The 26,958-nt window shown below is 45.6% G+C and overlaps 1 protein-coding gene and 1 long non-coding RNA gene across 4 annotated transcripts in view; one reads left to right on the forward strand and one right to left on the reverse strand.

The window, feature by feature from the left end:
• The window catches only part of LOC117804583, a 93,467-nt gene extending 85,046 nt beyond the window's left edge, over positions 1 to 8,421 (forward strand). For all 3 annotated transcript variants that reach the window (XR_004629112.1, XR_004629113.1, XR_004629114.1), the window contains 3 exons: positions 602 to 1,987; positions 7,518 to 7,784; positions 7,890 to 8,421. This is a non-coding gene — a long non-coding RNA (uncharacterized LOC117804583). The remainder of the gene's footprint in view (positions 1 to 601; positions 1,988 to 7,517; positions 7,785 to 7,889) is intronic.
• The window catches only part of PKD1L2 (polycystin 1 like 2), an 88,435-nt gene extending 62,067 nt beyond the window's left edge, over positions 1 to 26,368 (reverse strand). The window contains 8 exon segments of the mRNA XM_002917723.4: positions 2,097 to 2,174; positions 4,327 to 4,731; positions 6,516 to 6,745; positions 14,780 to 14,927; positions 17,525 to 17,635; positions 20,779 to 20,958; positions 23,343 to 23,507; positions 26,068 to 26,368. Coding sequence (XP_002917769.2) covers positions 2,097 to 2,174; positions 4,327 to 4,731; positions 6,516 to 6,745; positions 14,780 to 14,927; positions 17,525 to 17,635; positions 20,779 to 20,958; positions 23,343 to 23,507; positions 26,068 to 26,368 — 1,618 coding nt within the window.
• Positions 26,369 to 26,958: the final 590 nt, after the last annotated feature.

Raw genomic sequence — 26,958 nt, forward strand, 5'->3', positions numbered from 1 at the left:
ACTCTGATTTGTAGTGTTTGCTAATTTCTATGGCATCAGTATTCCCACTAAGGCAGATTTCAAGCTACCAAGCTGACCTCAGTGAATGTAGAGCAAGAGATGGACAGACCCAGCTCTGAAAAGCTGTTAGGAGCCGGCCTCAGCACACCATGGTGCATTTCTGGGTCCTTCTCTTGGTCTTTTACTGGCTATGTGAACCTTGGAAGATTAGTTATTCTTTCTGAGTCTTAAGGTCCTCACCTGTTACGGAAAGGCAATCCCTATTTCTCAAGCCTCCAGGAGGGCTGAATGCTATGCTTATGTATCATTTTTTTGTAATATATATATATATATATATATATATATATATATATATATATGTAAAGAGTATTGGTATAGCAAGTTAAAAAAATGGAAAATGTACGTGCACTTGATATGCTCTGAAAATATTCAACTGTGAATATGTTAATGTCTGACTAAAGGGTAGTGATTAAGATAGGAATGTGTTTTATCTGCACTGGCAGATCCATGTGAGTCTCTAGACCCCAGTGACCTGGTGATTTTAAGACCTGAGTACCACTGATCTTTAAAAAATTCTTTCCCAATGAATTCTCATTCAAAGAACTCTAACTTCGGAGGTCTGTAAAAGTCTACAAAGCAAAGCTAAGATGCCAGACACAGAGGATCTTCTTAATCTTAAGAGGGAAGAGGGCCCAGTAACCCTGAATGAGGAAATCAAGAGAAATAGTTGCTGCCTCTGATCCTGCCATGAATTAACTGAGTGACTTTTGGAAAGTCATTTAACCTCTCTGGTCCTCAAATTCTATATGTGGAAAAGGAGGGCTGTGGACAGTAGGGAGGACATCTGATGTTTTTTCCCCTGTCCCACAATCCAGGCCCCCCTTCTTTTGGTAAGAGCACTTACAGGTAACATTTTCCCTGAGGAACCATCCCTCCCCAACTCTCAAGTCCTTGGTTTGGGTGAAGCTGACTCTGCACCATGTTCCAGAAGAACATATGATTCTGGTCTGCTTAAACTGAATACTACTTTCCCCTGGCCTTAGCAGTGGGTCCTGGAGGGAACATGAACCAAGCCTGGACCAGTAGAGACAACCTCAGGACTTCTGGAAATATCCACAAAGAGGCGCTCCTTCTCTAGGTTAAAGATTGAAGCCTGGGGCCATCCTGCTACTGCTCGGGAAGAGGGAATCAGAATGAAGCCTAAGTAGAACCAAGAGATGGGGAGACAGAGATTTCTGATGAAATTGCGTGACTGGATCCAGCTGTGCCTAAACCCTGGACTTTTACTTTTCTGAGCTGATAAAATTTCCCTTTGACTTGAGCCAGTTTGAACTGCTTTTCTGTCCATTGCTACTCAAAGAGTCCTGGCAAACACATTTGCGATGAACTTTCAGCTCTGTGATTGCTGTTGGTGGCCTACCCAGCAGCCAGTACCCCGCCCTTCTTCCTGGTTGCCAGAATCCACCTTCTCCCACAAAGCTGGAGGTGCTGGATACCTGCTTTCCAGAATCCCTTTCAGCTGGGGTGCATGACCCCAGCTGATGGTGTCTGAGGGGGAAGATTGTTGGGGATGAGGGGGGAAATGTCCCCCCTAGTAACAAGAGCTACAGAGAGGGAAATGGGCTTGTGCAACTGCTGGATAATGCTGGGCTGACATGTGATGTCTGGAACTCCAGCGGCCATGTTGATGAGATGCAAGCCTAAGGACAAGGCAGAAGCTCTGAGGATGGCAGAACAGGACAACAGAGTGAGCCTCGTCCTTGCTGGTGACACTGAGCAACTGAACCAACCCTGGAATAGCTTACCTCCTAACTTCTTAGTATGTGGAATAATAAAGCCTTGAACCTAAAGCCACCTTAGTTGGGCTTTCTGTTGCTTGGAGCCTAAAGCAACATAACGAATACAAACTCGGATGTTTTAGAATTCTGTAACAATGGTTGAATGTTTAACTGCATATATCACTGTCCCTTAACATCTATAGAGCAAGGTAAGTATTCAGAGTTCTGTTCTGAAGAGTCCCTCACTGAATCCCAAGCAAATGCAATGCCCCAGACTCCTGGTCACGAGTTCTATACCCCCTTGCAGAAATTCCTTGCCTGTGACAGTGATGCTTCCGACTTCCAAACTTAAGTTTGAGAAGGCATTCCTCACCGTCACAGTGACCAGAAAGGTGCCTGCAATGCAAAGGGTGGAGAATTAGGGGCATTGCAATAAATTGTTTAACTTATGCTGAGACAGCTCTCCCAGCATATGCTTCTCAGATCCACTGATGTCAGCATTTGAATCTTTCCTCCTCTGAGCATTTAATGAACCCCTGTTGTATACCAGGCATGGTGCAAGGCTCTGGGGACACAGAGATGAATGAAATGTGGTCTTCAAGGTCCTTATAGTCTAGTAAACATGCAGAAGACCAAGTGCCTAACCATGGTTGAAATTGGCATGGGGGTATTGTGGACACAGAGCAGGGGGTCTCTTCATGGATCATGGTTTATGGAGGGGCTAAAGCTAGAGTCCAAAGGACGAGTAGTGCTCATTAAATTAGAGAGGAGATTCCAGCAGAAGGAAAGACATGACAGGACTTTTAAAAGATTGAGGGGTAGAAAAGGGAGAGAAGGATTTATAAGACTTATTTGGGGTGAGAGTATATTCCTTCTCTCCTCCCTCATGAGGAAGTGTGGTGGGTGCTACCTTCTGAAGTCTAGAGGGAAACTCATCAGAGGGGATGAGCGGATATGTGCTCTTTGAGGTTGAGGACCCCCATGGAAGAGTTCTATACTCATGCCCTTGAAGGATGGTCTATGACGGGGGTAGAGTGAGAGGGAGAGAGGGAGGGAGGAAAGGTCTGCATTTGGAAACAACTGCAGTCACTGGTAGCAGGCCAAGGAAAAGGTGAGAGTTTTCTACAGACCAGATGTTTGTCTTGGGGAGAGGGCATGCTGGAAGTGGTAGCAGGAATGAAAACAGAGTGACTTGGTTGGTGGTCCAGAATAAGCAGCAGCTGGGCAGATGTGGCCAGCTGAGGGAGAGGCATCACCCCAGTCCCGGAGGCTGAGGGACACAGTAGGGGCCTCAAAAGCCCATAGAAGCTCCCACAAGAGGCAGCAGCAAACATCTGCTGGGCCCTGAGAGCAAGGCCAGCCAGGACTGGGCCAAAGCCACCAGGTGAGGGCCTTCCTGTCCTACTTGGTTCCTTCTCCTTCCTCCTCACCCCCTTCATCCCTGGAGTCATCCAAATCTGTTTTTCTTGTGGAGAGAAGACTACTTATCATCTAAGAGTGAGCCAAAACCTTACAGGGCCTGCAGAGATTTTATCTATTATCCCCTGCCAGGCAACTTTTATAGAAGACAAAATTAATTTGCATTTGATTTATAGCCCATATATTGTGCATATTTTCCATTGTCATTTCATTTCATTCTGGATTCTCTCTGTTTCAGGCTGGACCTCTGATACCTGGCAAAGTTCCAATGTTTTTCTTCTCACATCTGTCATTTAACCTGCTATTTCTTTTGCCAGCTCTGCTGCTGCTGAGGGCATGGTAGCCCCACACCTGAATAGTGTTCCCCTCTTTCTTACATACCTCTGAGACCCAGGGCCAGGGACCCCCAGGGGGTGGGGCAGGGTTCTGAGTGGGCTGGAGACCCTGTGACCCTCCTCACATTCCTGCCTGCTGACCTCACCACACTGCCCTGAGGGACTCTCTGTTCTCTCCAGATTAAATGCAAATGTCTGCTGTGGTCTCCTCCGCTGGTGGTGCCAGCCAGTCTGTCACCCTATCTCTGTTCCAGCCAGCATTGTGACGCTTCCTCTCTTCTCCCTCCCTCTCCCACTCTTGTTTTTTTCTCTGTCTTTCCCCCAAGGTCATGGACTAGTTTCCTGAACCACACTCTCCTCTAGAAATGATGGAAAAATTGGAATACTCCAGCTCTCCTTCAGTGGTTCTCAGTGGGAGAGATTTTGCTGTCCAGGGCACAGTTGGCAATGTCTGGAGGCGTTTCTGGTTGTCGTGACTTAAGGGCCTGGCACTAATGGCATCTAGTGGATAGAAGCCAGGGATCCCGCTAAACATCCTACAATGTGTGGGATGGCCCCTACAACAAAGTATGATCCAGCCCCAAATGTCAGAAGTGCCAGAATGAGAACCCCCATGACTCTGAACTCGATGAGGGCAGATAATATGTCTCTTCCTTATCTTGTGAACTAAGCTGGATGTTGTGAACCAGGTTTGTGACCAGGACACACCGAAACTGGCTGGCAGGACACTGGATACCTGAGTCAGGAAGGGAAGAGGAGGGAAGTTTGGAAGGGGACCCACCAACCCCAGGTACCTTCAAGAGGAACTGCCACATGGTAAATCCCAAATGGCCCCTCGAGGCTTTCTTCTTGATGGGAGAAGTTTGCATTAAGTCCTACCACTTCAAAGGTCAGCCCCTCCGGGATGCCATGAGCCACCGAGACGTTGACTAGTAGGTCCTGTCCAAGCTCCAAGTGGTCAGAACCCCAGGAGGCCTGTAGCCCCGACAGAAGCTCCATGAAGTGGACTGTGATGTTTCTAGAGGGTACAGAGGTGGTGGTGTTGCTGGTGGCTCTGATCTCCAGGTGGTGCATCCCGGGGCCCATCCTTTGCTGGGCTGCTCGGTCCAGGGTCAGATTGTAGGGTAGCAGGCCACTCGGCGTGGTGAACTCAGCCAGGCTTGTGTTACCCGACAGTGCAGTGTAAGTCACCCCAGTTCCTATGTAAGGTAAGAAATATTTAAGAATGTTGACAACAACCATGCTGCAGATTGTACCGAGTTAGTCGAGACTCAAGCTCTGAGGTCAGATTCTGGATATAGCTAGGGACATAGTATAGCCATAAAGACCTGTTGAGGGATAAATCCCAACCGCAAGTATTAACAGTGATTATCTCTGAGCAATGGGTACATGACTGATTTTTCTTTTTGGGTCCTCTCTGCTCACCTGCACATTCTAATTTATACTATGCATGTGTTACCCATAAACTTAAAGGTTTGTAATAAAGATTTGAGAACATTTTGTTGACAGGGTAGGTCTTGGAAGGAGGAAGGCTAAAAACGGAACATCTCCCGAAACATGGCTGATTACTATGCATGACAGTTAGCCTCCAGTCTTGTTCTAGGCAGGAGCAAATGAAGCCGTTTCCTTCCACTTCCATGGCAGACTGCCTTGAACCCTGTTCCACAGGAGCACACAGCTTGTCCACATTAAGATGGGGCTCCCATACGGTTGGGGCTGGCTGTCCTAACTGGATGCTGAATATTGTGGTTGACTCTTAAAATCTGATATAAACCACCAAATTAGGATTCTTTCCAATAGAAACCAAACGAGTATATTTCTTGTTTGAGCGATGATGATGGTGCAGCTGATGCTGCCGAGGGTAAGGTTAGCCCCCTGAGTCTCATGTTTACTGCTCCCTCTCCCCACACTTGGTGAACAGCGGGCACTCAGTTATATTTGTAGAATGAAAAAATAAATGAAGGATTATTTTGGGTTTCCCAGGTGCACACAGCAGCCATCTTCAGCCAACAAGCACACCAGAACAGAGAGGAACCCCGAGTACCGTGTTTAAGGACCTGCGGTGGCTCTGTTAAGTCACTGCTGAGTGAGGCTCCAGGAGCTGCGAGGTCGGACTGAGTCATGTCCTCACCTCTGCAGCTCTGCACCATGTGGCTTACCTCAAAAGCTTCTGTCCAGATCTCAAATTGGACCTGTGCCTACAGGAAAGATGCTGCCTTTGGTGAGGATGGGTCTTATTAGGTAGGGTCTCTATTGAGAAAAGGGATGATACTCAGAGTATTCAATAACTGAAACTGCGTGGGTCCCACCCAACCAAATAAGATGGATGTTCTGATAAACCAGAATGGACACTGTGACCAATCAGAATAGATGCTGTGACCGATCAGAAGGGACACCTTGCCTAATCAAAATGGACATGGCGGCCAATTAGAATGGCCTCTGTGACCAATCAGAAAAGAAACTGGCCAATTAGAGCAGACACCAACCATAACACCTGCTGTGGCTATAGCAGTGTGTGTCACTGGATAGCAGTCCTGACTGGGGGCAGCATCATTGTGCCAAGCTGGTCAGTGCTGGCCACACTGAGATGGCCTCAGGCCCAGCTGGTAGCTCTCCCGGTCCTATTCAAATTCCCCCAACAAGAAGTGACTTGGAAATTCAGTTCTTCTGATGGGACTATGGGCGTGCAAAAAAGGGCATTTGGAAGGCTGAGAGTAGCTTACGAGGCTTGTGACTTTGAGCCAATTTCCGAACCTTCCCTCCATTTCTTCATCTGTGAAATGGAAATAATAGTAGTACATACTGGGTGGGCTAGTACATGTAAACCACTTAGACTAGTTCCGAGCACATACTAGGTGCTATTGAGCTAAAAAACTGGCTCAATACGTGAGTGCTGTTAGTATTTACTAAAGCCTGGGTGTTAGATGGATGGATTTGGGGAAAATCAAGGTTGCCTTGACCTTGACCATTTCTGCAGACCCACCTCCATCGAGTACCACCTGAATCCACAATGGGTCCCCGAAGATAGCGCGGCAGAGAGGGCTGCCTCCTGACTTGGACAGGCTGGAACACCCAGTCACACTGAGCCTCTCCATCTTGTCTCGGATTGTCACATGCTTCTGAGCCATCACATGCCACTCCGTGGTTGTGCACTCAGCAAACACAGTGAATTCTCCAGGGGCTGTGAACTGGTGGATCACGTTGCTGGATGAACTGCCGGCAATAGTCAGTGTTACCAGTGTTAGGGACACACAAACACATGCATTCACACATGTGCACACGCATGCACTCAACTCACCTCACGCTCCCCTGCTCTGCAAAGACAAACAAATGAAGAAATAGGTGCCACTCAACCAAGCTGTTGGTGTTCATGAAATTACATTGAGATGTGTGGAGCAGGTAGGAGTGGAAGAAAGAGAAGTGACAGCCAGGGAGTTGAATATTTGGTTACACATCCTTTCCCCCCCGCCCCCGCCCTTTGGGTCTTCCTTACTTCATTTGTAAAATACTATGCCCCAGGCTACCTTTCTGAGCCATATTTTCCCCATATGTAAAATGGGATCCTATTCCAAATGTATCAGAATTATGGGTATGTTTTCCGTCTCATTTTCCCAAGAGAACTAGTTAAAAATCTCTAACATGGCCTGTAAAGACCCACATGACCTGCCTTCCTGACCTCACCCCCATCTCCTGCCACACTCCTCTAACTCTGTGTCCACTCAGACCTCTTTTCAGTTCCTGGAATGTGCCACCTCCTGTCTGCCTCAAGGCCTGCAAGTGTGCTGTTCTTTGCTGGGAAGGCTCTTGCTCATCTCTGCTCACACTCATGCTGCTCCTTCCATTCTCAGCTTGGACATCACCTCCTCAAGGAAGCCTGCCTTAGGTTCCCTATAAAGGAAATGCTGTAGTTTCGCTGCTTCTCCTGGGTGACACTCATCCCTTGTGTGCTTGCTCAATCACTCTTATTTTTCTCCTGTGTTGATAGGTCATCAACACAGACAGTGTCTGTCTAATTCTCAGTTATAAACCTGGCACCTAGCACAGCAGCCAGCACAGAGTGGACGCTGAGAAACATTTGACAAATGAGCATATTTGTGAAAGAGTTTGGAAAACAGGAACCTAATTTTTGGTGCCAGCCACCACGGAGTAAGCCCACCAGAGCCTATTTCTTCCATTGATTACAACAAAAAACCTGGGCAGATTTCAAAAAGAAACTTCCCGAGGATTCTGAAAAGTAAACAACAGCAGACAGGTGGGGAAGAAAGTAAAAACTTTAAGAATTATCCATAAAGATGGGATTTTCCTGTTTTGTGTCTTTTTTTTTTTAACCTCTTTTATCTTTTGGCTTTGTCCCTAGGGTAGCCTGGGTCATGAAACTGCACAATGAATGAAGAAAACAAAAACCTCAAGAGAAATCCCCCTCTGTTTAGCCAGAGAACCAGGAAAAGGGACCCGATGAGCTCGAGAGCACAGGGAAAATATCTGTTTTTGTTTTGTGTTCTCTTTTTTCTCTCTTGGCCCTGACCCAGGCTGTCCTCCCTCGGAGCTACATTGACTGTGTAGGGTGACGCAAACACCAAATCCCCGAGAGAAAACCCATCTTTCTAGCCAGAGAAGTGATGAAGAAAGATCTGTGGGAGGTGGAGATTGTGGAGGGAACCCTGAAAATGAGAGATATGGAGACAAGGATCCCCCACTTCCATGAACAACCCAGCACAAACCATGACCTCACCCACAAATTATACAGGTGCAAAACAGACCCAAAGACAGACAGCCACGGCTTTGTTGAAGTCAAGCTACAACATAAACACCACCTAGAGTGGCACCTGAGTGGGGCAGACCCAAACAGCTTTGGAAACTGAACGGACATGGGAACCACTGCTCACAGAAGGCAAGTCATAAAATGCAGTCTGAATTTAACTGGGAGTGGCGGGGGAGGGGGCTGCCTGCTAAAATAAAACAAAAATCCATTTTCCAGAGGATTCTAACAGGATCCAGTATCTCAGACCCTACTATCAAATTGTCCAGAATACAATCCAAAATTACTTGATATACAAAAAATGAGGAAAACTTGATCCAATCTCAAGGGAACACATAATAGATGTCAGCCTGTAGACAACTCAGGGGTTGGAATTATCAGACAGACTTGAAATCCGCCATTATAGCCATGCTCCGTGACATAAAAGTAAACCCTTTTTAAATGAATGGAAAGTTAGACATTCTGAGCAGAGAAACAAACTATTTTTTAAAAAATGGAGGTTTTAGAAATAGAAAACACAATATCTGAAATTTTAAAAATTCTCTGGATACCTGCAATAGCAGAATAGTGACAACAGAGGAAAATCGGTGAACTTGAACACAGAGTAAGAGGAAGCATCCAGGTTGAAGAACAGATAGTAAATAAATTGAAATATTAATATAAAAATTTAAAAAATGAGCAGAGTATCAGCAATCTGATGTGTGTGACAATATCAAAAGATAAAATATTTGTGTCATTGGAGTACCAGTGAGAAGAGAGAGATAGGTATAGAAAAATATACTGAAGAATTAATAGGTGAAAACTTCCCTGATTTGGCAAAACACATATATTAAAGATTCAAGAAGCTCCATGGACCCCCCCAAAGGAAAAATGTTAAAGAAAACCATGCCCATACGTAATCAAACTGCTGAAAATCAAAGATAAATGAGATAAATCAAAAAATCAAACTGCTGAAAAAAATGGCACATTACATGCAGAGATGTGAGTGACTATAGATTTCCCCTAAGAAACCCACGGTGGTCAGAAGACAGTGGCAACACTTTTAAGTGTTGAAAGAAAAGAACTTTCAACACTTAATTCTATATCCAACAGAAATGTCCTCCAGGAAGTGAAGCAAAATAAAGACATTCTCAGGAATAAAGAAATCCTCTAAGAGAATTTGCTGCCAGAAAATCTGCTATAAAAGAAATGGTTAAGGGAGTTTTCCAGCTGATGGGATATGATATCAGAGGGGAGCTTGGAATTTCAGGGATGAAGGGAGAGCACAAGTAATGGTTAATTATTTTGGTACATGTATAGGCTACTTTTCTCCTCTTAAGTTCTTTAAATGTGTATGACTGTTGAAAGTGGTTTTCAATGTATATAAAGGTCCTACATAGGACAATTATAAAGGAGGATTGGCAAAGGGAAACTATATGCCAGTAAGGCTTCAACATTTTACTGAAGTTAAATATTAACTCCACGTAGACAACTAAATTTTGGATATGTGTATTGTAATCCCTGAAGCAACTACTGAAAAAGTAATAAAGAGAACCAAAAAAGCTAATAGATATGTTAAAATGAAGTACTAAAAATATTTAAATACTACAGAAGAAGACGAGAAAGGAGAGGAACAGAGGGAAAGTAAACAGAAGGGCAAAGAGAAAACAAATAACAGGATATAGTAGACCTAAATCTAACCATATCAATAATTACATTACTTATAAATAGTCTAAACACAACAGTTATTGTACCAGATGGGATTTTAAAAAACCAAGACTCAACCAAAGACTGTCAACAAGAAGCTCACTTTAAATATAATGAAAAAGATATGTTAAAAGTACAAGTATAGAAGCTACACCAGCAAACACTAATGGAAAAAAAATGCTGGAGTAGGCTTTATTAATATCAGACTATGTAGATTTCAGAACAAGGAAACACTGTCTCTTTAGAGAAATGTGAAGGATGCTTTTGAATAGCAAAATCTGGGCTGTTTTTCAGGGATCTGCCTGGAAGAAGAAACTCATTCCATTCTCTGAACTCTGCTGCCAACTGAAATTACCCAGGACTAAACGGCAGAAAAGCAGATTTTTCCTGATTTGTCTCCCGGTGAGCTCACGCAAGGGAGAAGACAACAAAGTGGTTTTAGAAACTGCTGCCAGCAAAGGGAGGATACACTCAGAGTACAACTAAACGTTTTGTTATGTTGCTGTGAGCCAGCAATTCCACTCCTGGGTGCAAACCCAACAGGAAAGTGTACATGTGTGCACCAAAAGACAAACTCCCAAATGTTCACAGCTGCACAATTTGTAATTGCCCAAATGGGAAACCACCCAAAAGGACTATCAACACTGGAGCGGATAAGTAAACTGAGGAATGTCCATACAATGGAATGGTATACAGGAATGAGAAAAATTATAATTAAGCACAACAATATGGAAAAATCTCAAAAAGGTACTATTGAACAGATGTCGGACACAAAAGAGAATACACTTTATGATTCCATTTATAGAAATTTCAAACAGGTTGCACTGATTGATAGTGGTAGGAATCAATGCCCTTGGGGGCCTGAGGAGAATTCCTAGGAGATAGGTCATGTTTTGTTTCTTGATCTGAATCCTGGTTACATGGGTGTGTTCGCTGTGTAAAAATGAACTGAGCTGTGTCTTTTTGTGCATTTTTTTTGCATGTATCTTATGCTTCAATAAAAAGTTTAAAAACTTGTTTAAGATACTGCCAAAGGGGGGGTAATCAGAAGGGTGAATGAAGCATGAGAGACTATGGACTCTGAGAAACAAACTGAGGGCTTCAGAGGGGAGGGGGTGGGGGAATGGGATAGGTTGGTGATGGGTATTAAATATTGCTAATAGTTGGTAATTTAAGGACTAAATGAAACTACAAAGAAGAAAAGAATTGGCACAGAGTTGATCCTTAAAAATGGGTCACTGTTGCCATTGCATCCATATTACATAGAAGTAGACACTACTTTTATTTTTAAGAGGCTAAGTGGCACAAATGCCATCCTATTGTACAAAAAAACTACAATATTTGAGTCTATTACATGCCACGTACTTAGCCATGGTCTCGTGTAAACCTTAGAGCAACCCAGCCAGGTATGGCTCTTGCCTCATTATTTGGACAAGGGCCCTGAGACATTAGGTTATGCAGGTGACTGATGGAGCCCTGGAGACCTCACTTCCAGCTTCCTACACTCTCCATTCCACCACACTGCCCGATCTGGTCAGAGTGCTTTGTCCACCAATCTGGCTAGGAACTTGGGAGTGACTAACAAAATGACACAGACCTTGGTATTCTTAACAATTGGACATTATGAGCAAAGATTAAAAATGTGAGCTTTTCTCCATTTTCTTTCTTTTTAAAGAAAAGCTGCATCCCATTAATGTCTACTACGAAGCAGCATGTACAAATCAGTGAGTGGCAGTATCTTCACATCCACGACCTCCCTTTCTCTACCTCCACTGCTCCTGCCTGGTTCCCCTGAAAGACTTCAGTCCTTTGTGACCATCACCTTACACATAATTCCTCTGAGCCTCCCAACATTTTGTGTACATCTAGGTCACCCTAAGTTTTGTGTTGTCTTGAGAATTACCAATTTCGTGGGAAGTCCCCCCTAAAGACTCAGCTGTGCGCAGAGGCCGCTCTGATTAAAACCAAGAATGACGGCAATCCCAGGATATGTTGGTAGGTGGCGCTAAGTTACTCAACGTTGGACAAGGACAAATTTCACCTGAGCAAATTGTTCCATAAGGCGCGTAATAAATTTCAGAAATATAGAAAGTTTCCCACAACAAAAGCAGTAAAGCAAAACAGCCTGACGTTCAAATTAACACAAGACATGGGGAATGCAAGGCGAGAAGGAGCTTCTAAAGGAGAAATCCTTTGATTTTTATTATGCTGTTTCTATTTGAGATTGGGTTCTCCCCAATCGACTTACGCTATTTGTCTACAACAGAGCTGAGGTACCTGATTTATGTTTTAGCTTAACAAGGAGTTAAGCAAAAGCAGGGTTCTGTACAAACACATGAAAGAAAAGCACAGTGACATTCACACAAGGTATGTGACTTCTGTATACTTAAAATTCATGCCATTTCTAAAATTCTACCTGGAGGCTGCTAGTGCTGATAAGAGAGCATCAGAAATACATCCTCCAAAGTTAACAATTTGTTCTAACAAAATGATAGAAGAAGGTGGGCAGGTAGTTTCAAAGTCCAACAAGTTTTTAAAACAGATGAAATTGGATTGAGAGGAGTGAGGGCAGAGGTGTTACCATCTATTTCTTTTGGAAAGAAAAAACATTCCAGTGGCTTTTGCTTCCAGCTAGTGCCCAGAGGGATTGCAAATGTAAAGCACTGATAATTGTTTCTCTTCAGTTATCAAAAAATTTAATCACAGAGACTCCAGAGAGCAAGATAACAAACACCCTTCGCCTCACCATCAGAGTCGACAAATACTAGCATTTTGTCCCATTTTCTCCAATTTTTAGCTACTGTTTGTTACTGGAATGTCCTTGTTCAACTAAAGGTCTTGGCAGGGCTATCGACAGTCAATTTTGCCAAATGCAAGTTGTTTAAAATTTGGGGTCCAGAAGATTGTGTAGTTGAGCGTTTGTTGTTTTACTGATGAAATGGTAGCAAGCAGGAAGAAACCTGCAGAACAAAGCCATGGGTATTTATGTCGCTTAAATATTTTTCCCCCAAAGCACCTTCACATGTGATTTCTTGTTTTACTCCATGAACCAATCAAGGCAGTCATCAATATAAATGCAACAGGGAAGGAAATGGAAACCTAAGAGCAGGGATTGTCTTGCACAAGTTAGCAGCATCTGAGACTAGAACCTTAGCTTCTGGACATGCCATTTTATTTGACAGCACAGCAGGATGCCTTAGACCTCAGAAGACTGTTGGGTTTGAAACCAGCACTCACTGGGACAGATTTGGGCCACGGACAGGGCTGGCCCCCTCTTGGCCCCACCCAACCCAGGGCTTCCTGCAATGCCGAGCATGCACAGGGCTGGATTCAGAACCTCTAGCTCCCACAAGGTAGAGCTGCAGATGTGGAGTTAGGAGAGGGGCTTAGGGATTCATGTTGAACTGAAGACCCCTGTAAGAAGCCCCCAAATGCAATGAGGATCTGGAAATTTTGGAACATTCTCGGGCACCCAGCAGAGCAGAATAGAGTTTACCCCAGGCCCAGGTAGGACTTTGAAATATTATGAATTGGGTTCAGCCTCTATCAGGTTGGGGAGGCTCTGCTTCCCTAGAGATGCAGAGTGCAGTGTCTTCAGGCCCTGATGCCCCATGCTATGGAATCCGCTGGGGGCTTCAGAGCCTCAGCTTTGATGCCTGACAGTCCTGGCTTGCCTCCCCATGCTGCCACTCACTAGCTGCATGGCTTGGGCAATGCCGCTATACCCCTCTGAGCCTCAGTTGCTTTGTCTGTAAAAACAAGATAATAATTACCTAGCTCAGCACTGTCCAATAGAAATACAGTGTGAGCCGTATGTGTGTATGTTCTGATAGCCACATTGAAAAAGTAAGAATAGGTGAAATTAATTTTAATAATTTATTTTCTTTAACCCAGTATGTCCAAAATACTTCCATTTCAACATGTAATCAATATAAAAAATTAGTGAGGTATTTTACATTTTTTTATGGGAGGTTGGAGAGGGGAACTAAATCTTCAAAATTCTGCATGTATTTTACATTTACAGCATATCTTAAGACCTGGCACATTTCAAGTGTTCAACAGCTCATGTGGCGGATGGCTATTATATTGGATAGGGTTTTGGTTAGGATTAAATGAAATTATGTGTGAGGTTATATGTGAAAGCTACTTGGCTGGACTGTTTTTAATGTTGCTACTATTATTTTTTATTATTCTTGCCAACAGAAAACATTCCCACACCCAGGTGAACATCATCTTCACCTCAGTACCGACTCCTTAGACAGTGACCCAGGAGAGATTCTACCCAGAGCTCCTGACTGTTCATGAGAAAACCTGTAAGTGCCACTTCTTCCCATTCCTGTATGTATGCCCCTTGGTGTTGTGGCTCTGCCATTCCTTCCATTAACAGGTGGAGTCTGTTTTTCCACCTGTTGAACCTGGCTTGGCCATGGAACTTGCTTTGGCCAATGAAACATTAGAAAATGTGACACAAATAGAGATTTGAAAAATGCTTGCACATAAGGCCTTGATCTCACTTGCTGCTAGAAACCCTCAGACAGCATGCCAGTGAGGCTAGGCTAGCCCTTTGGGTGGTGAGCGACACACACCCCTACCCAACATTCAGCTAAACACCAGGCATGCAAATGAGGACTTCTGAGGTCATCCACCCCCAGCTGAGCTGGCCGAGATAAGCAAAGCCACTTAGCTGATCCAAAGAACCAAGAGAAATAATATTATTATAAGCTACTAAGTTTAGGAGTGTTTTGTTATGCAGCAGAAACTGACTTATACATCCTGACTTAAGTCTCAGAGATTTCTCTTACCTGGGGGGGTAGTAGGGATCGAAAGTGTGGCCATCTCCTGTACTAATTATACATGACAGATTTCCAATGAAGGGAGAGAGGAGCCATGTCAAAGAGATGGTGACATTGTCAAAGATGAAACTCTCATTGGACACCATCAGCTGCAGGCCTGTAGATCAAAAAGGAAAATGCTATGTACCATCAGAAAGCAAAATTTCACGCTTCTGTTTAAAACCTACTCTCTTCTGTCCACCTGTCCGTCATCATTAGGTGGGGCTTTTAAAGTTTTTTTAATTTTGCTTTTAGTTTTTAAAGTTCTTTTGAATTTTATTTTTCATTCATAGGTAATAGGTGACCACGGTACAGGATTTGAAACGTATACAGGGTACAGAGTAAAAAGAAAGCCTCCCTTCCCTCCTTCAGCACCCCTGCCCCAGAGGCAATCATTGTTACCAGTATCCAGAATCACCTTCCAGAGATATCTACATATTCCCAAGCACATACATACTTTCCTATTTATACAAATGGTACATGATGTACATTCACTATTTAGCACCTTCCATTTTTTTTTCACTTAGTATATCTTGGAGATTGTTCTGTATGAATTCAGTTAGAGCTGCCTTGCTCTTTGTAATAGCTGCACAATGTACCCTAACTTACTTAACCAGGATTCCGTTGATTGTCTAAATGTATTTTATCATGTTTTAAAAGACAAAAGGCAAAGCACCTTTAGGAAAATCTACTTGGCTAAGGTGGCCAGTGATTCATTGTAAGCCATTTAGTGCACATTAAATTTTATAAAACCTGAGCTTTCAAAGTTAGCATGGAGGATGGGAAGGGGAGTAGAATTTGCTTGGGGCTTCACACAGCCCTGGGCTAATTTGTGTAGCATAATCTTTCAGTTTCCAAGCACAAACTAGGAAGGAAAAGATAGAAGGAGCTGAATGCAAATGAAAAGGACTTTCCTGAGCTGCTCAGAAAGTTGTCGCTGTCCTAGGGGCGCCTGGGTGGCATAGCGGTTAAGCGTCTGCCTTCGGCTCAGGGCATGATCCTGGCGTTATAGGATTGCCCCACATCAGGCTCTTCCGCTATGGGCCTGCTTCTTCCTCTCCCACTCCCCCTGCTTGTGTTCCCTCTCTCACTGGCTGTCTCTGTCTGTGTCGAATAAATAAATAAAATCTTAAAAAAAAAAAAAAAGTTGTCGCTGTCCTGATTCACAGCTACCTGAGGAAACTCGGACCGTGGCTAGGCTCTTCTGGGCAGCGTGGTGAGGGCCACGGGGTGGGGAGGATGTTGGATAAAGTGTCTCCTTTTACAAATCAGAAACACTGTGATCAGAACACACCGGTTCACAAGGGGGCAGGATATTTGAAATCAGAGTTGGGGCAGAAAATTTGGGCCAGGGTCTCCAGACCCAGTACACCCACTGGCCTAAGCAATGCATTGTCCAATGACAGCCGCACTGCGACTGGCAGATCTCCAAAGGGCACCCTTTGTCCATTAGCAAAACCACCAAATGGAAAGCGCTGCCAAAACATGTGGCCTCTTCCCAGAAAACAGAATGAAGACATCCTGCTCACTCTTACTCCACCCAAGTGTGTCTAGCAAACTAAGGCCGCTGGTGAAACCAGTCCTCTCCTCATCTCTGTGCAGTCCTCCCTAGATGGAGGACCTGCTCTCCTGGATGGCCCCTGGGGACCTCAACACTCCTGACTCACTTCTTCCCTTCAGAGCTCCCTGCACCATCACTCACGCTCTCAATAGAATGTGCTGTTGTCATTGACTAATTCTCTGGACAATGGCATGGGGGAAAGTGGCACTCGAGTACACTGTTAGTGAGAATGTCAATCAATGCAGCCATTTTGAAGTGTAATTTGGCAGTCTCTATTAACATTTAAAAAAGCATATACCTGTGACCCAGCATTCCCTCTACTAGGGATCTCTCCTCTAAAATTAATCAGGCACATGTCAGGATATCTGCACACGAATGAGCGTTGCAGAGTGATACTTAACAACAAAAAATCAGAAGCAACCTAAATGTCCGTCAGCAGGGCACTGGTCTTATGATGGGATACTATGCAGCCATTAAAAGAATAAGGTAGTGACTTGGAGAGATGTCTAGGATATATTATTAAGTAAAAAAAAATTAGCTGTAAACTAATATATTTATCATAATTATATTTTATGTATATACATTCATACCTAATCATGTCTATGAAGATAGTCTAAAAAGCAGGGAACAACTTATTCTAAACATTTAACAGTGATTTCCTTAAGGAGAGTAGGACTGTAGAATTGAAGGGAGGAATTCTTCCTTCTTGATTTATAAAATTTTTATAAAGTGTAGTAATATGGGTTATTTTTATAGCTTTCAAAATTTGTAGTTTTTACAAGTCCCTGTGTGTTCTAAAATGCAGCCTACGGTCAGGGTGGTGGTTGAGTGGGTGTGGGGTATGGTAGAAAGACATCTTTTGACTTCTTTCAGTCAAGTAATGTTGGTCTTGTCTGATGTGTTTACTGGGTAACCCCATGAAATTTAATTTGAAGGGACCTGGGAGTTTAAATTTTATTTTATTTTATTTTATTTAACTTCTGGCTTGACAGCTCATCTCTGCAACAGGAGCCTCAAACTCTTTACCCCAGGAGGCTAAGCCAGGTGGGGAGGTCAGGCTGCAGGGAATCAGCTGTGCTCCCTCTGCTCCAAGTAGGGCTGGACCTGATGTGGAAATAAGGGAATTCCCAAGTCCAGGCAAGCTGGGGACTCACCTTCTTGGCATTGGTACTGCACCCACAGGTAGCTGCCCTGGGTGGGGCACACGTTTCCAAAGTAGGTCCCATCTGCTGCCACCTGGCATACTTGCAGCCCCTGGCACTGGCCTGAAAAGTACCGGAATCCCAGCAGGATCAGGAACAGTGTGGAGGACGAAAAGGGACAGGTTTAGACAGAGATGAATGACCTCTCGTTCACCCACCATCCACCTAATGGCGTCTGCTAGTAACCACTGAAGACTGGACCCTGACCGAGGTACTAGGGGGAGAGAGAAGTAGTATCCTTGCCCTCAAGCAGCTCAGGGTCCAGCACAGGGGTTCTCAAATCGTAGAATACACCAGAGTCTCCTGGAGGGCTCTGGAAGGCACAGATTTCCAGACCCCACCTCCAGTGCTGCTGAGTCAGTTGACATGGGGGTCAGTGTAAGAATTTACTTTTCTAACAAGCTCCCAGGTGATGCTTATGCTGTTGGCCCAGGCACCCCACTTTGGGAACCGCTGGTCCAGTAGCATCCAGTCAGATGGACTAAAGTGGGAACTTACATTTTGAGAACTGGCAAAGAGGGGGAAAATCAGGAATCCTGCCCAGGTGCCCACGGGAAAGAGAAGTGTGGAAAACCCAGACCAGAAACTTCAGGTCATCCCAACACCTCTCCCTCTTGCCCCGGCAGGTGAATTACATGCCTACAGAGATGCCTAGGAGGAGGACAGGCAGGTACTGCACCCCTGGTTGTAGGACTGAGCTCCCATTTCCGTTCCGGATATCAGCTGGGACCCACCCTTAGCTCCTGGAGGCTGTTCTCTAGTCCTTGTGTGTGGTCCTCTGTTATCTCAGAGCCAGCAATGGCGTGTCGGATCTGTCTCACACTTGAACTCTGATTTCTCCATCAGCCTCATCTCTGGCTTCTAATCAGAGACACTTATTTGCTTTTAAGGGATCATGTGGTTAAATTGTGCCCACTTGGATAATCCAGATTAGGAACCATAACTGCATCTGCAAAGTCCCTTTGCCATGTAAATTAACAAATTCACAGGCATGGTATTTCATCATACCCAGAGTTCCAGGGATTAGGGTGACAAATCTTGGGGGCCATACCTCTGCCTATCCCAGACAGGAAGACATAAGAGGGCAGAGTGCTTTTCACCCTGTCCTTTCATCCTCTCTCTCACTGCAGCTCCTTCTAGGCAGGCCCTCCCTCGTGGTCCTCGCTTCCAAGGGCAGCCTCCACCTTGATTCTAGCACCTGCTGGATGGCCCTGACTTCTGATTTTGGTAAGACCATCCCCTCCAGTTGTCCCTCTGGCCCTTTGGGGTGTGTGGCAGTGGCTTTCTGTTGCTGCTAATCTCAGGGTTGTATCATTATCCCCTGTTTGACTTCTCAGCACTTCCATGCTAGGTAATCAGTTCCCTGCGTTCAGTTTCCTCTGCTGAAAGACCTGGCATGGTTTCTGTTTTCCTAATGGGACCTAGCTTTTACATTCCTCAATTGGAGTTCTATGCCCCTACTATGTGCATCCATAGCTCTAGACTACAGTCTCCAAGAGAGAGGGAGTGTTTTGTTTTGCTTCTGTTCATTGCTCTATCTCCACTCCACTACACAGAACAGTACCCGACACGTAGCAGGCGCAAATACATAGCACCTTTGCTCCCTTCTGTTGTTGCATTGAGCACAGTACTAGGTGATTGCTTGTATCCGTATCTGCCTCACCGTTAGACTGCCAGCCCTTTGAAAAACAAACTGTTTGATTCATCCCTTTATCGACAGAGCCCAGGTTAGAGCCTGGCACATTGTTGGGCTCAACGAATGTTTCTTGACCGACTGACAATGAATGAGTGAGTGTGGCACTTAGATACAAACAGATTCCCCTGGGATCCTGCCCAGCTCTGTTCCTCTGACCCTTCCCAGAAGGATTCAGGGCTCCTCTCCAAGGTGCTCTCTGCGGTGTGGCTGCAAGGTTTGGAAACTTGCATCTGGGCCTTTGTGGAAATAGCCCACTCAGTCCCCTCCAGGCTGCCATGAGGGAGGCACATCCTTCAGCCCATCCAGCCCAGGCCTTTCCCCCTCAGAGGAGCCACAGCCTCAAGGATAGCAGAACAAGGAGAGTGGGTGGGAGCCAAGTGCTGATTTCAGCATTTCCTCACCCCCCCACCCCCCGCCCCGGCCTGATGTAAGGGGACCAGGGACAATGTGGGCCAGACGTGGAGGGGAGAACAGATCACTTTTCCAGGGAGACACAGCACATTTCCCCAAACAGGGGACGAGGCTGCTTGGCAGGTTCTGGGAGTACAGGGCATTCCTCCCTGAATCCTCACAGGGCCTTTGGGTAGAGGTAGAGCCCCTCAGTGAATTGCTGAGAGGCACATGTGGGGAGATTCAGCCTGAGGCCCCAGAGCTTCCAGCTTGGACATAGACTGCCGTGTCCTCCTTTGGCCAAGAAGCAACCGACCTCCTGTCTTCCTGGCACCTTGTAGGCCCGACACTACTAACCACAGCAGAGAGGAGGGCCCCCCCCCGTGTCCTTGACAGTAGACCCCCAGGAAGGTGCAGGGAGCCCCCAGCATCCCTGAAACTGAACCCTTATCACCAGGCAAATGCAGCTTGGAGGCAGATTTAATCTGATTTAGAAAAACAAGGGCATGGAGAAACTCTCCCACATGAACAAGAGATGCCACCAGGAATGTGTATTTCAGCATTATTCATAACAGTGAGGATAAAGACATAACCCATTCAACTCTCAAAAGAGAAAGAGACACATTATGGCATAGTTATACAATAGAGTAAACGAATAAACTGGTACATGTATCAAAGTGGATAATAGGAAATTTAAAACCATACTCAGTGTTGAAAGGAGGGGACATTAAGCAAATATGACATAATGTTAGGATTTAACAATGATGGGTAGTGAGTCTATGGGAGTTCACTGAAATATTTTTATATAATATATTTAATATATGTTTGGAGTGCTTAGAAATTTTTAAAAAATAAAAAAAGAAAGCAATGTTTCTTGCACCCAAGTGGAGTGGGGAGCAAAATGCCCCCCTGGCCCATCCAGGTGGGTTTGCTGTTGGGTGAGGAGGTGACCCACAGCCATCTTGCTTCCCTGTATGGTGTGGTGCGCAGAGGCTGACCCATTTTCCTAATGTTAGAGGCCCGGATATGAAGATTGTTTAAGCCTTCCAGACCCCTTTGCTGGGTATGGGATACCAGGAACTGCCCTGCCCCCACAGCCAGAGCTGTCCTTAGGTCCTACCTGCCACTTCATCCTTGACGCTGGTCCAGCTGCATTCCTCCTCTGAGGGACCTGCGGCACCCTGGGTGCAATAATGGGGGGTCTGGCGCCCATAGAAGGCATTCTGGATCTGGATGACCTCCCCTGAGCTGCAGTGCATGGTGGCATTGAGGCCAGCACAGGCCAGACTCTGGCCAGCACCTGTCACAAAGGAAGGGGACACCTTAGGAGGGATCATGGTCTCGGCTGGGCAAGTGCCTGGTTGATGTGAAGTGGAAGGGTGTCAGGGGTCGGCACTGAGATGAAGAGACAGAGCAGAAGCTAGCTCCACAGGGGTGAGAAATAGAACATGGTGGGCATGAACATGGCTCTGGAGCCAGACTGCCTGGGAGCAGGCACCACCAGCCACGCACTGGCTGTGTGACCCTCTGCAAATTAGCTTCTCTGTGCCCCCTCAGCCTGGGGGAGTGTTAGCACCACACCACATGGGGTCTTTAGGAGGATTAAATGCGTTTATACATGCAGAGTAAGGGCTATACAAGTGGCAACTATATTCCCCTATTTTTTTAAAGGTTTTATTTATTTATTTGACAAGGGGGGGGAGCAAGCAGGGGGAGGGGCAGAGGGAGAAGCAGGCTCCCCGCTGAGCAAGGAGCCCAGTGCGGGACTCAATCCCAGGACCCTGGGATCACAACCCAAGCTGAAGGCAGCTGCTTAACTGACTGAGGCATCCAGATGCCCTATATTCTCCTATTTTGAGCACCTTCCTTGAGACTTATCTGAAAGCAATGCCTGGCGTATGATAGATGCAAAACAAGCATTTGTTGGATGAATGCGTCTTCATACCAACCCTAGAAGCTGGGCTACTAACCTCCCCACTAGGAACATCAGGCTCATGGGGGTCACTGTGCTGAGACCCCACTCCAGGCCAGCTCCTGGCATGTGGTCCATGTTTGGTAAACAATTGTTGGAAAAGAACAATCTGACTCAGATGGGCACAGCCAGAAAGTAGGAAACTAGATCCAAAGTCAGTCCTGTCTGCCTGGTGGGCATGCCACAGGGTGGGGATGAGACCAAAATCTGTGTTCATTTCCTCTGGCTGCTGCACAAACTACCACCAAAGTCATGGCTGAATCCAGTACAAACCTATCATCCTCTGGTTATGAAGGTGGTAAGTCCAAAGTGGGTCTTACTAGGCTAGAATCAAGGTGTGGGCAGGCCTGGTTCCTTCTGGAACCTCTAGGGGAGGCTCTGCTCCCTAGCCTTTTCCAACTTCCACATTTGTTGGATTGTGACCCCTTCCTCCATCTCCAAAGCAAGCAGCACCGCATCTGCCAGTCTCTCTGACGATAGGCAAACCCAGGTTCAGGTCTCATCATTGTCACTTCCCAGCTGTGTGGCCTTGGGCAAGGAGCTTACCCTTTCTGAGCCTCACTATTCTTAGCTTTATAATGGGCCTACAACAGAACAGCAGAAGTACTTCTACTGTGATGAATACACACAGAGTGCACAGGTCTGTGCCCGGGGGTCCTGCTTGAAACGTGTTAGCTGTTCATGGTGTGACCTCAGACTATGGCTCCAAGACCCTGGGGGCTGGCAGATTCTGAGACGGGCTTTAGATTGGGGTGCAGAAGGGGATGCGGCTTTGGGGGGGCTGTGATAAGAAGAGAGGGAAGTTGTATGACCCACAGGTCCCCGAAGCTACAAGTTTTTAGATTTAGCCAGGCTGGGGGCCTACGTGACACCTGTCTAAACCCAGGCAGGGGGAAATGGGGCAGGGGGTTCTGTAAGTACCCAAACTCGGAATGAGCCCTGGAAGCTAGGATTCTTCAGTGAGGGGCTTGGAGGAGGAGGCTGAGCCCAGGAAGCCCGGAAGCTTCTGTCAAGCCTGTCTTGAAAGTCAGGGGGCCATGGAGCTGCTTGGCTCCAAGGCCAGGCCCCTATGCCAGGGCCCCCCATGGCAGGCAGGACCCAGCATGGGACCGTGGGCCTCTCATGCCAGCTCTTAGACGGAGTCCTGAGGGAAGGGCCCCCAGGGTGCAAAGGGGGTCAACCATGGACAGCAGCTAGAAAGGACACAAGAGCAGAGTGTGGGGGAATTTAGGAGTCTGGGATGGTGGGTGGTAGGGCAGCAGGAATCAAGGGTGAGTGAGAACAGCCTCCTGGGACCACATCTCCTTCATAGGAAGATTAGAAAAAGAGAGTAAATAGGTCTGGGCATTTGCCCCTAGATGCAGGTATCTGATAGGAAGATGGACAGGAATGAGACTAGTAGGCAGGTAGGCAGGTAAGTGGACAGGGAGAGGTGCAGTGTGAGCTGGGGAGACAATATGAGTCAGGCACAGAGTGCGACACAGACAGAGATGAGTGGGCATTTAGGGAGACACAGAGATAGAGACAGAGACACAGAGAGACAGACACACAGAGACAGAGACACAAAGAGAGACACAGGGACAGAGAGACATACCAAGACAGAGAGACACACACAAAGACATAGAGACATACAGAGACAGAGATAGAGAGAGGCAGACACAGAGGGACACAGAGAACAGAAGGAGGGAGACCCCGCAACAGAGGCAGCTCACCAAACTCGCAGATGAAGGCAAATGGCTGTGTGCAGTTGTCTGAGGCCGCCCACCCAAAGGAAGCATCTCTCCCGATGTAACCACAGGTGTTTGGAGCAGGAGTGACCTGTCCTCCGCGCCAGTGACTGTAGCTCACATTTGAGGTGTCCAGCCAGATCCCCGGCCCTGGGATGAGAACACAACCACCAAGACTTGGAAATGTTCTTCTGACCCCTTTTTATGGACAGGGCTTGCCTCAGCTCAGCCCCTGGTGTGCAGGAAGTGCTCAGTTAAGGCCGACGGACTGAAGGCCCCACTTTCCCATGCCAACAAAGGGACATTCTAGCTGTTATCTTCCAACACCCAGACAGAAGAACTCAACCTAAAAACCGGGGTGCCAAGTCAGGGAGACCAAACAAAGTGGTTTGATTTAGTACATGATGCTTCCAGTTCTATCTTACCATAATTCTTTTTTTTTTTAATTTATTTATTCGACAGAGATAGAGACAGCCAGCGAGAGAGGGAACACAAGCAGGGGGAGTGGGAGAGGAAGAAGCAGGCTCACAGCAGAGGAGCCTGATGTGGGGCTAGATCCCATAACGCCGGGATCACGCCCTGAGCCGAAGGCAGACGCTTAACCGCTGTGCCACCCAGGCGCCCCTGTCTTACCATAATCTAAAAAAAGAGCACAGAAGTATGCCTTGGGATGTTCAAAAGTATTCCGCAGAGAGGCAGGGGCCCTCGTCAAATATCTTTGGGCCGTGCTGAATTAAAATGGAAGCAGTTTTCCTTACTTGAGGACTCTTCAGCCCCTGGAACACACTGATGTGCTCTTGAAGAAGTGTCCTGTGCATGTGTGGAGTACAAAGGTATTTCGAGGACACTAGAAATCTAGAAAACACTAAATGTAAAATATTTACTCTGAAGACTCAAAAGTGTATTTATTTATTTTTTTTAAATAAATCCGTACAAATGGTTTAAAAAAATTTAGAGCAAAAAAGGATATAAAATAAAAACATCTCCCCTCTCCCAACCTACAGGTTACTCTCATTACTGGTATGTTTCTTGTGAATTGATCCAGACTGACTTGTATCCACATATCAGCATCTACAAGTGCCTGAAATCACTTTACACAAATGCCATCATATTGCACATGGCACCCTGTCCCTTCTTAAATAACATTAAATAATGGAGGTGGTTTCATGTCGGCCTACACAGATCTACCTTATGTTCTGTAACAGCCACGTGGTATCCCTTGGTGGTTTTTGAATAGACACAACTCCTTTAACGGCACATGAATGGACATTCAATATACAGAAATCCACAATTGCTACATCTACAAATCAAGAAACCATTCAATAGATATTGCCTGAACATGCATTTTAGTTTTTTTATTTCTTGCATTAAAATTAATTTTTTATTGTAATACTATTTTTATTATATTATGTTAGTCACCATACAGTCCATCCCTAGTTTTTGATTTAAAGTTCCATGATTCATTATTTGTGCATAACACCCAGTGCACCATGCAATACGCATTTTAGAATTCAAATCCTGAGGCTCTGCATTTCCTAAAACAAGCTTCTTCCACTGCCCCCTAATTAAGCCTTTCCACTCACTCTTATGTATAAATGCTTAGCCTAGATCGAGTTACTCATTTCTAAAACCCAGTAGCTTCGACAGGGGAACGTGATGTGGTGGGACACTGACAGAGTCCTCACTGCCCTTCACCAGGAGCATTATCGTGAGCAAACCATTTCCTCCCCCTGGACATCATGTTCCTCATCCATAAAATAAGAGTAAGCAATGTGTATCTCGTGGGGCAGGTGCAAAGATTAAATACGAATGTTCATTTGTCCATTCTCTGCTATGTACAGGCACTGGAAAAACAAAATGGCCAGAATGTGTTTCCTTCCCTTGAGGAGCTCATTGTCTAGGAAGGAAGACAGACACCTAAAAACTTGAAGTCATGCTGAAAGTACCCTCACAGGGGTGTGGACAAGAGAAAAAGGTAAGGAAGAGTTTCTAGAAGGACCATTACAACGAGACTATCTGACATGAAGGGAGCAGTGCCACACTCTTAACCTCCTTTAATCCCGTAAGAAATGGGGAAAGGCATGTGAAAGTGCTTTAAAAAAAAAGATTTATTTATTTGAGAAAGAGGGTGGGAGGAGGAGCAGAGGGAGAGAGAGAGAGAGAAACTTAAGCAGACTCTGTGTTGAGTGCAGAGCCCGAAGCAGGGCTCAATCTCATGACCCTGAGATCACAACCTGAGCCAAAACCAAGAGTCAAGGTGTTTAACTAGCTGTGCCACCCAGGGCCCCTGGAAGTACTTTGAAAATAGCTTAGTAATTATTTCCTGAGACTCTGTTTTCTCATCTGTAAAATAGAAGAAACAATATTATCTCACTAGTTATCAGAGGGATTCAAGGCAATAATGGACAGGAAGTACTAAGGATAGTGCAGGGGACTATTCCAGCAAGAACTGAAGAAGTCATAATTAGTATTAGTTTAAGGCACATTCAAACAAATGAACGGTTGCACAGCGTCAGAGCTATGTGCCGGATTCTGTGCTAGGTACTATACATGAGTTATTTCATTTGATCCACAAAACAACCAAAGAGAAGGGTATCCTTACCTTAAGAATTAGGATATATTAATTTGTTCCATGAGGCTCTGGGTAAGAAGCAATGGTGAGAATCACAGCCATAAGCTTCCCATGAAATACAGCTTTCACAGCACCTACCTTTTGTAGTTCCATTCTGAGCCGAGTTACCTATGAGTCCAATCCACCATTCCCTGTCCTGGGAAAGGTGCTTCTGCAGAAACTGCTGGGTGTTTTCGTCATGAATAAAGACCAAGTGGCCCCCTTGCTCCTCGCACCAGCTCTGGGCACCATAGAAGGTGCGACCAAGAGGCACAAATTCATAGCAAGAGTCTCTGAAGGCCACTTGGCTTTCCGAGCAAAAGATGCCCTCCTCTGGCTTAGAGATTGTGGCCCTAAACCTCAGAGCAAGCCCCAAGAGCACCAAACCCACTGCACTCATCCTTGAACCACTGCTGGAGCATCTGGATGCAGCTGGCACTCTGGTCCTTCTTATGCTGGTGCCTCACGACCATCTGCCATCCATCTTTCTTTCTCTCTTTGCATCAAGTAATAGCTACCACCTCTTGTTTAAGAAACAAAAGGCTCAGGGTGAATGTGTCTGCATTTTTCCTTTGCCCAGCTCTTTGTTCAATTCCTGTTCCAAATCCAATTAATTTGCAAAATGGTCTTCAAGAGAAACATATAGCTGCTATCTCACCTGTCTGCTTGTCATTCGATCAACTGTTAGCTTCTGATAAAAATTCCTTGCTATTGGTTTTATGTTGTTCTTTTCACAAGAAGCCATCAGCATGTGGGAAGTATGTGATAAAAGAAAAATGGCAGGGAAGTGAGAGTGATGGGATGGTAAAAAAAAAAAAAACAAGTTGCACTCATCTCCAATGCTATTGTCTAGAGTGGTGGCTGTGCCCAAATGATAATCACATTCTCTCCAGCATGGCTTAAATCCTAATGGATATGTCTCCCTCTCTGACTCATCACATTACTCCTCATGCCTGTTAGAGAAAACAAATTTTCTACAAAATGGTTTTG

Source organism: Ailuropoda melanoleuca, chromosome 12 (assembly GCF_002007445.2).
Source record: "Ailuropoda melanoleuca isolate Jingjing chromosome 12, ASM200744v2, whole genome shotgun sequence".
Taxonomy (NCBI): Eukaryota; Metazoa; Chordata; class Mammalia; order Carnivora; family Ursidae; genus Ailuropoda; species Ailuropoda melanoleuca.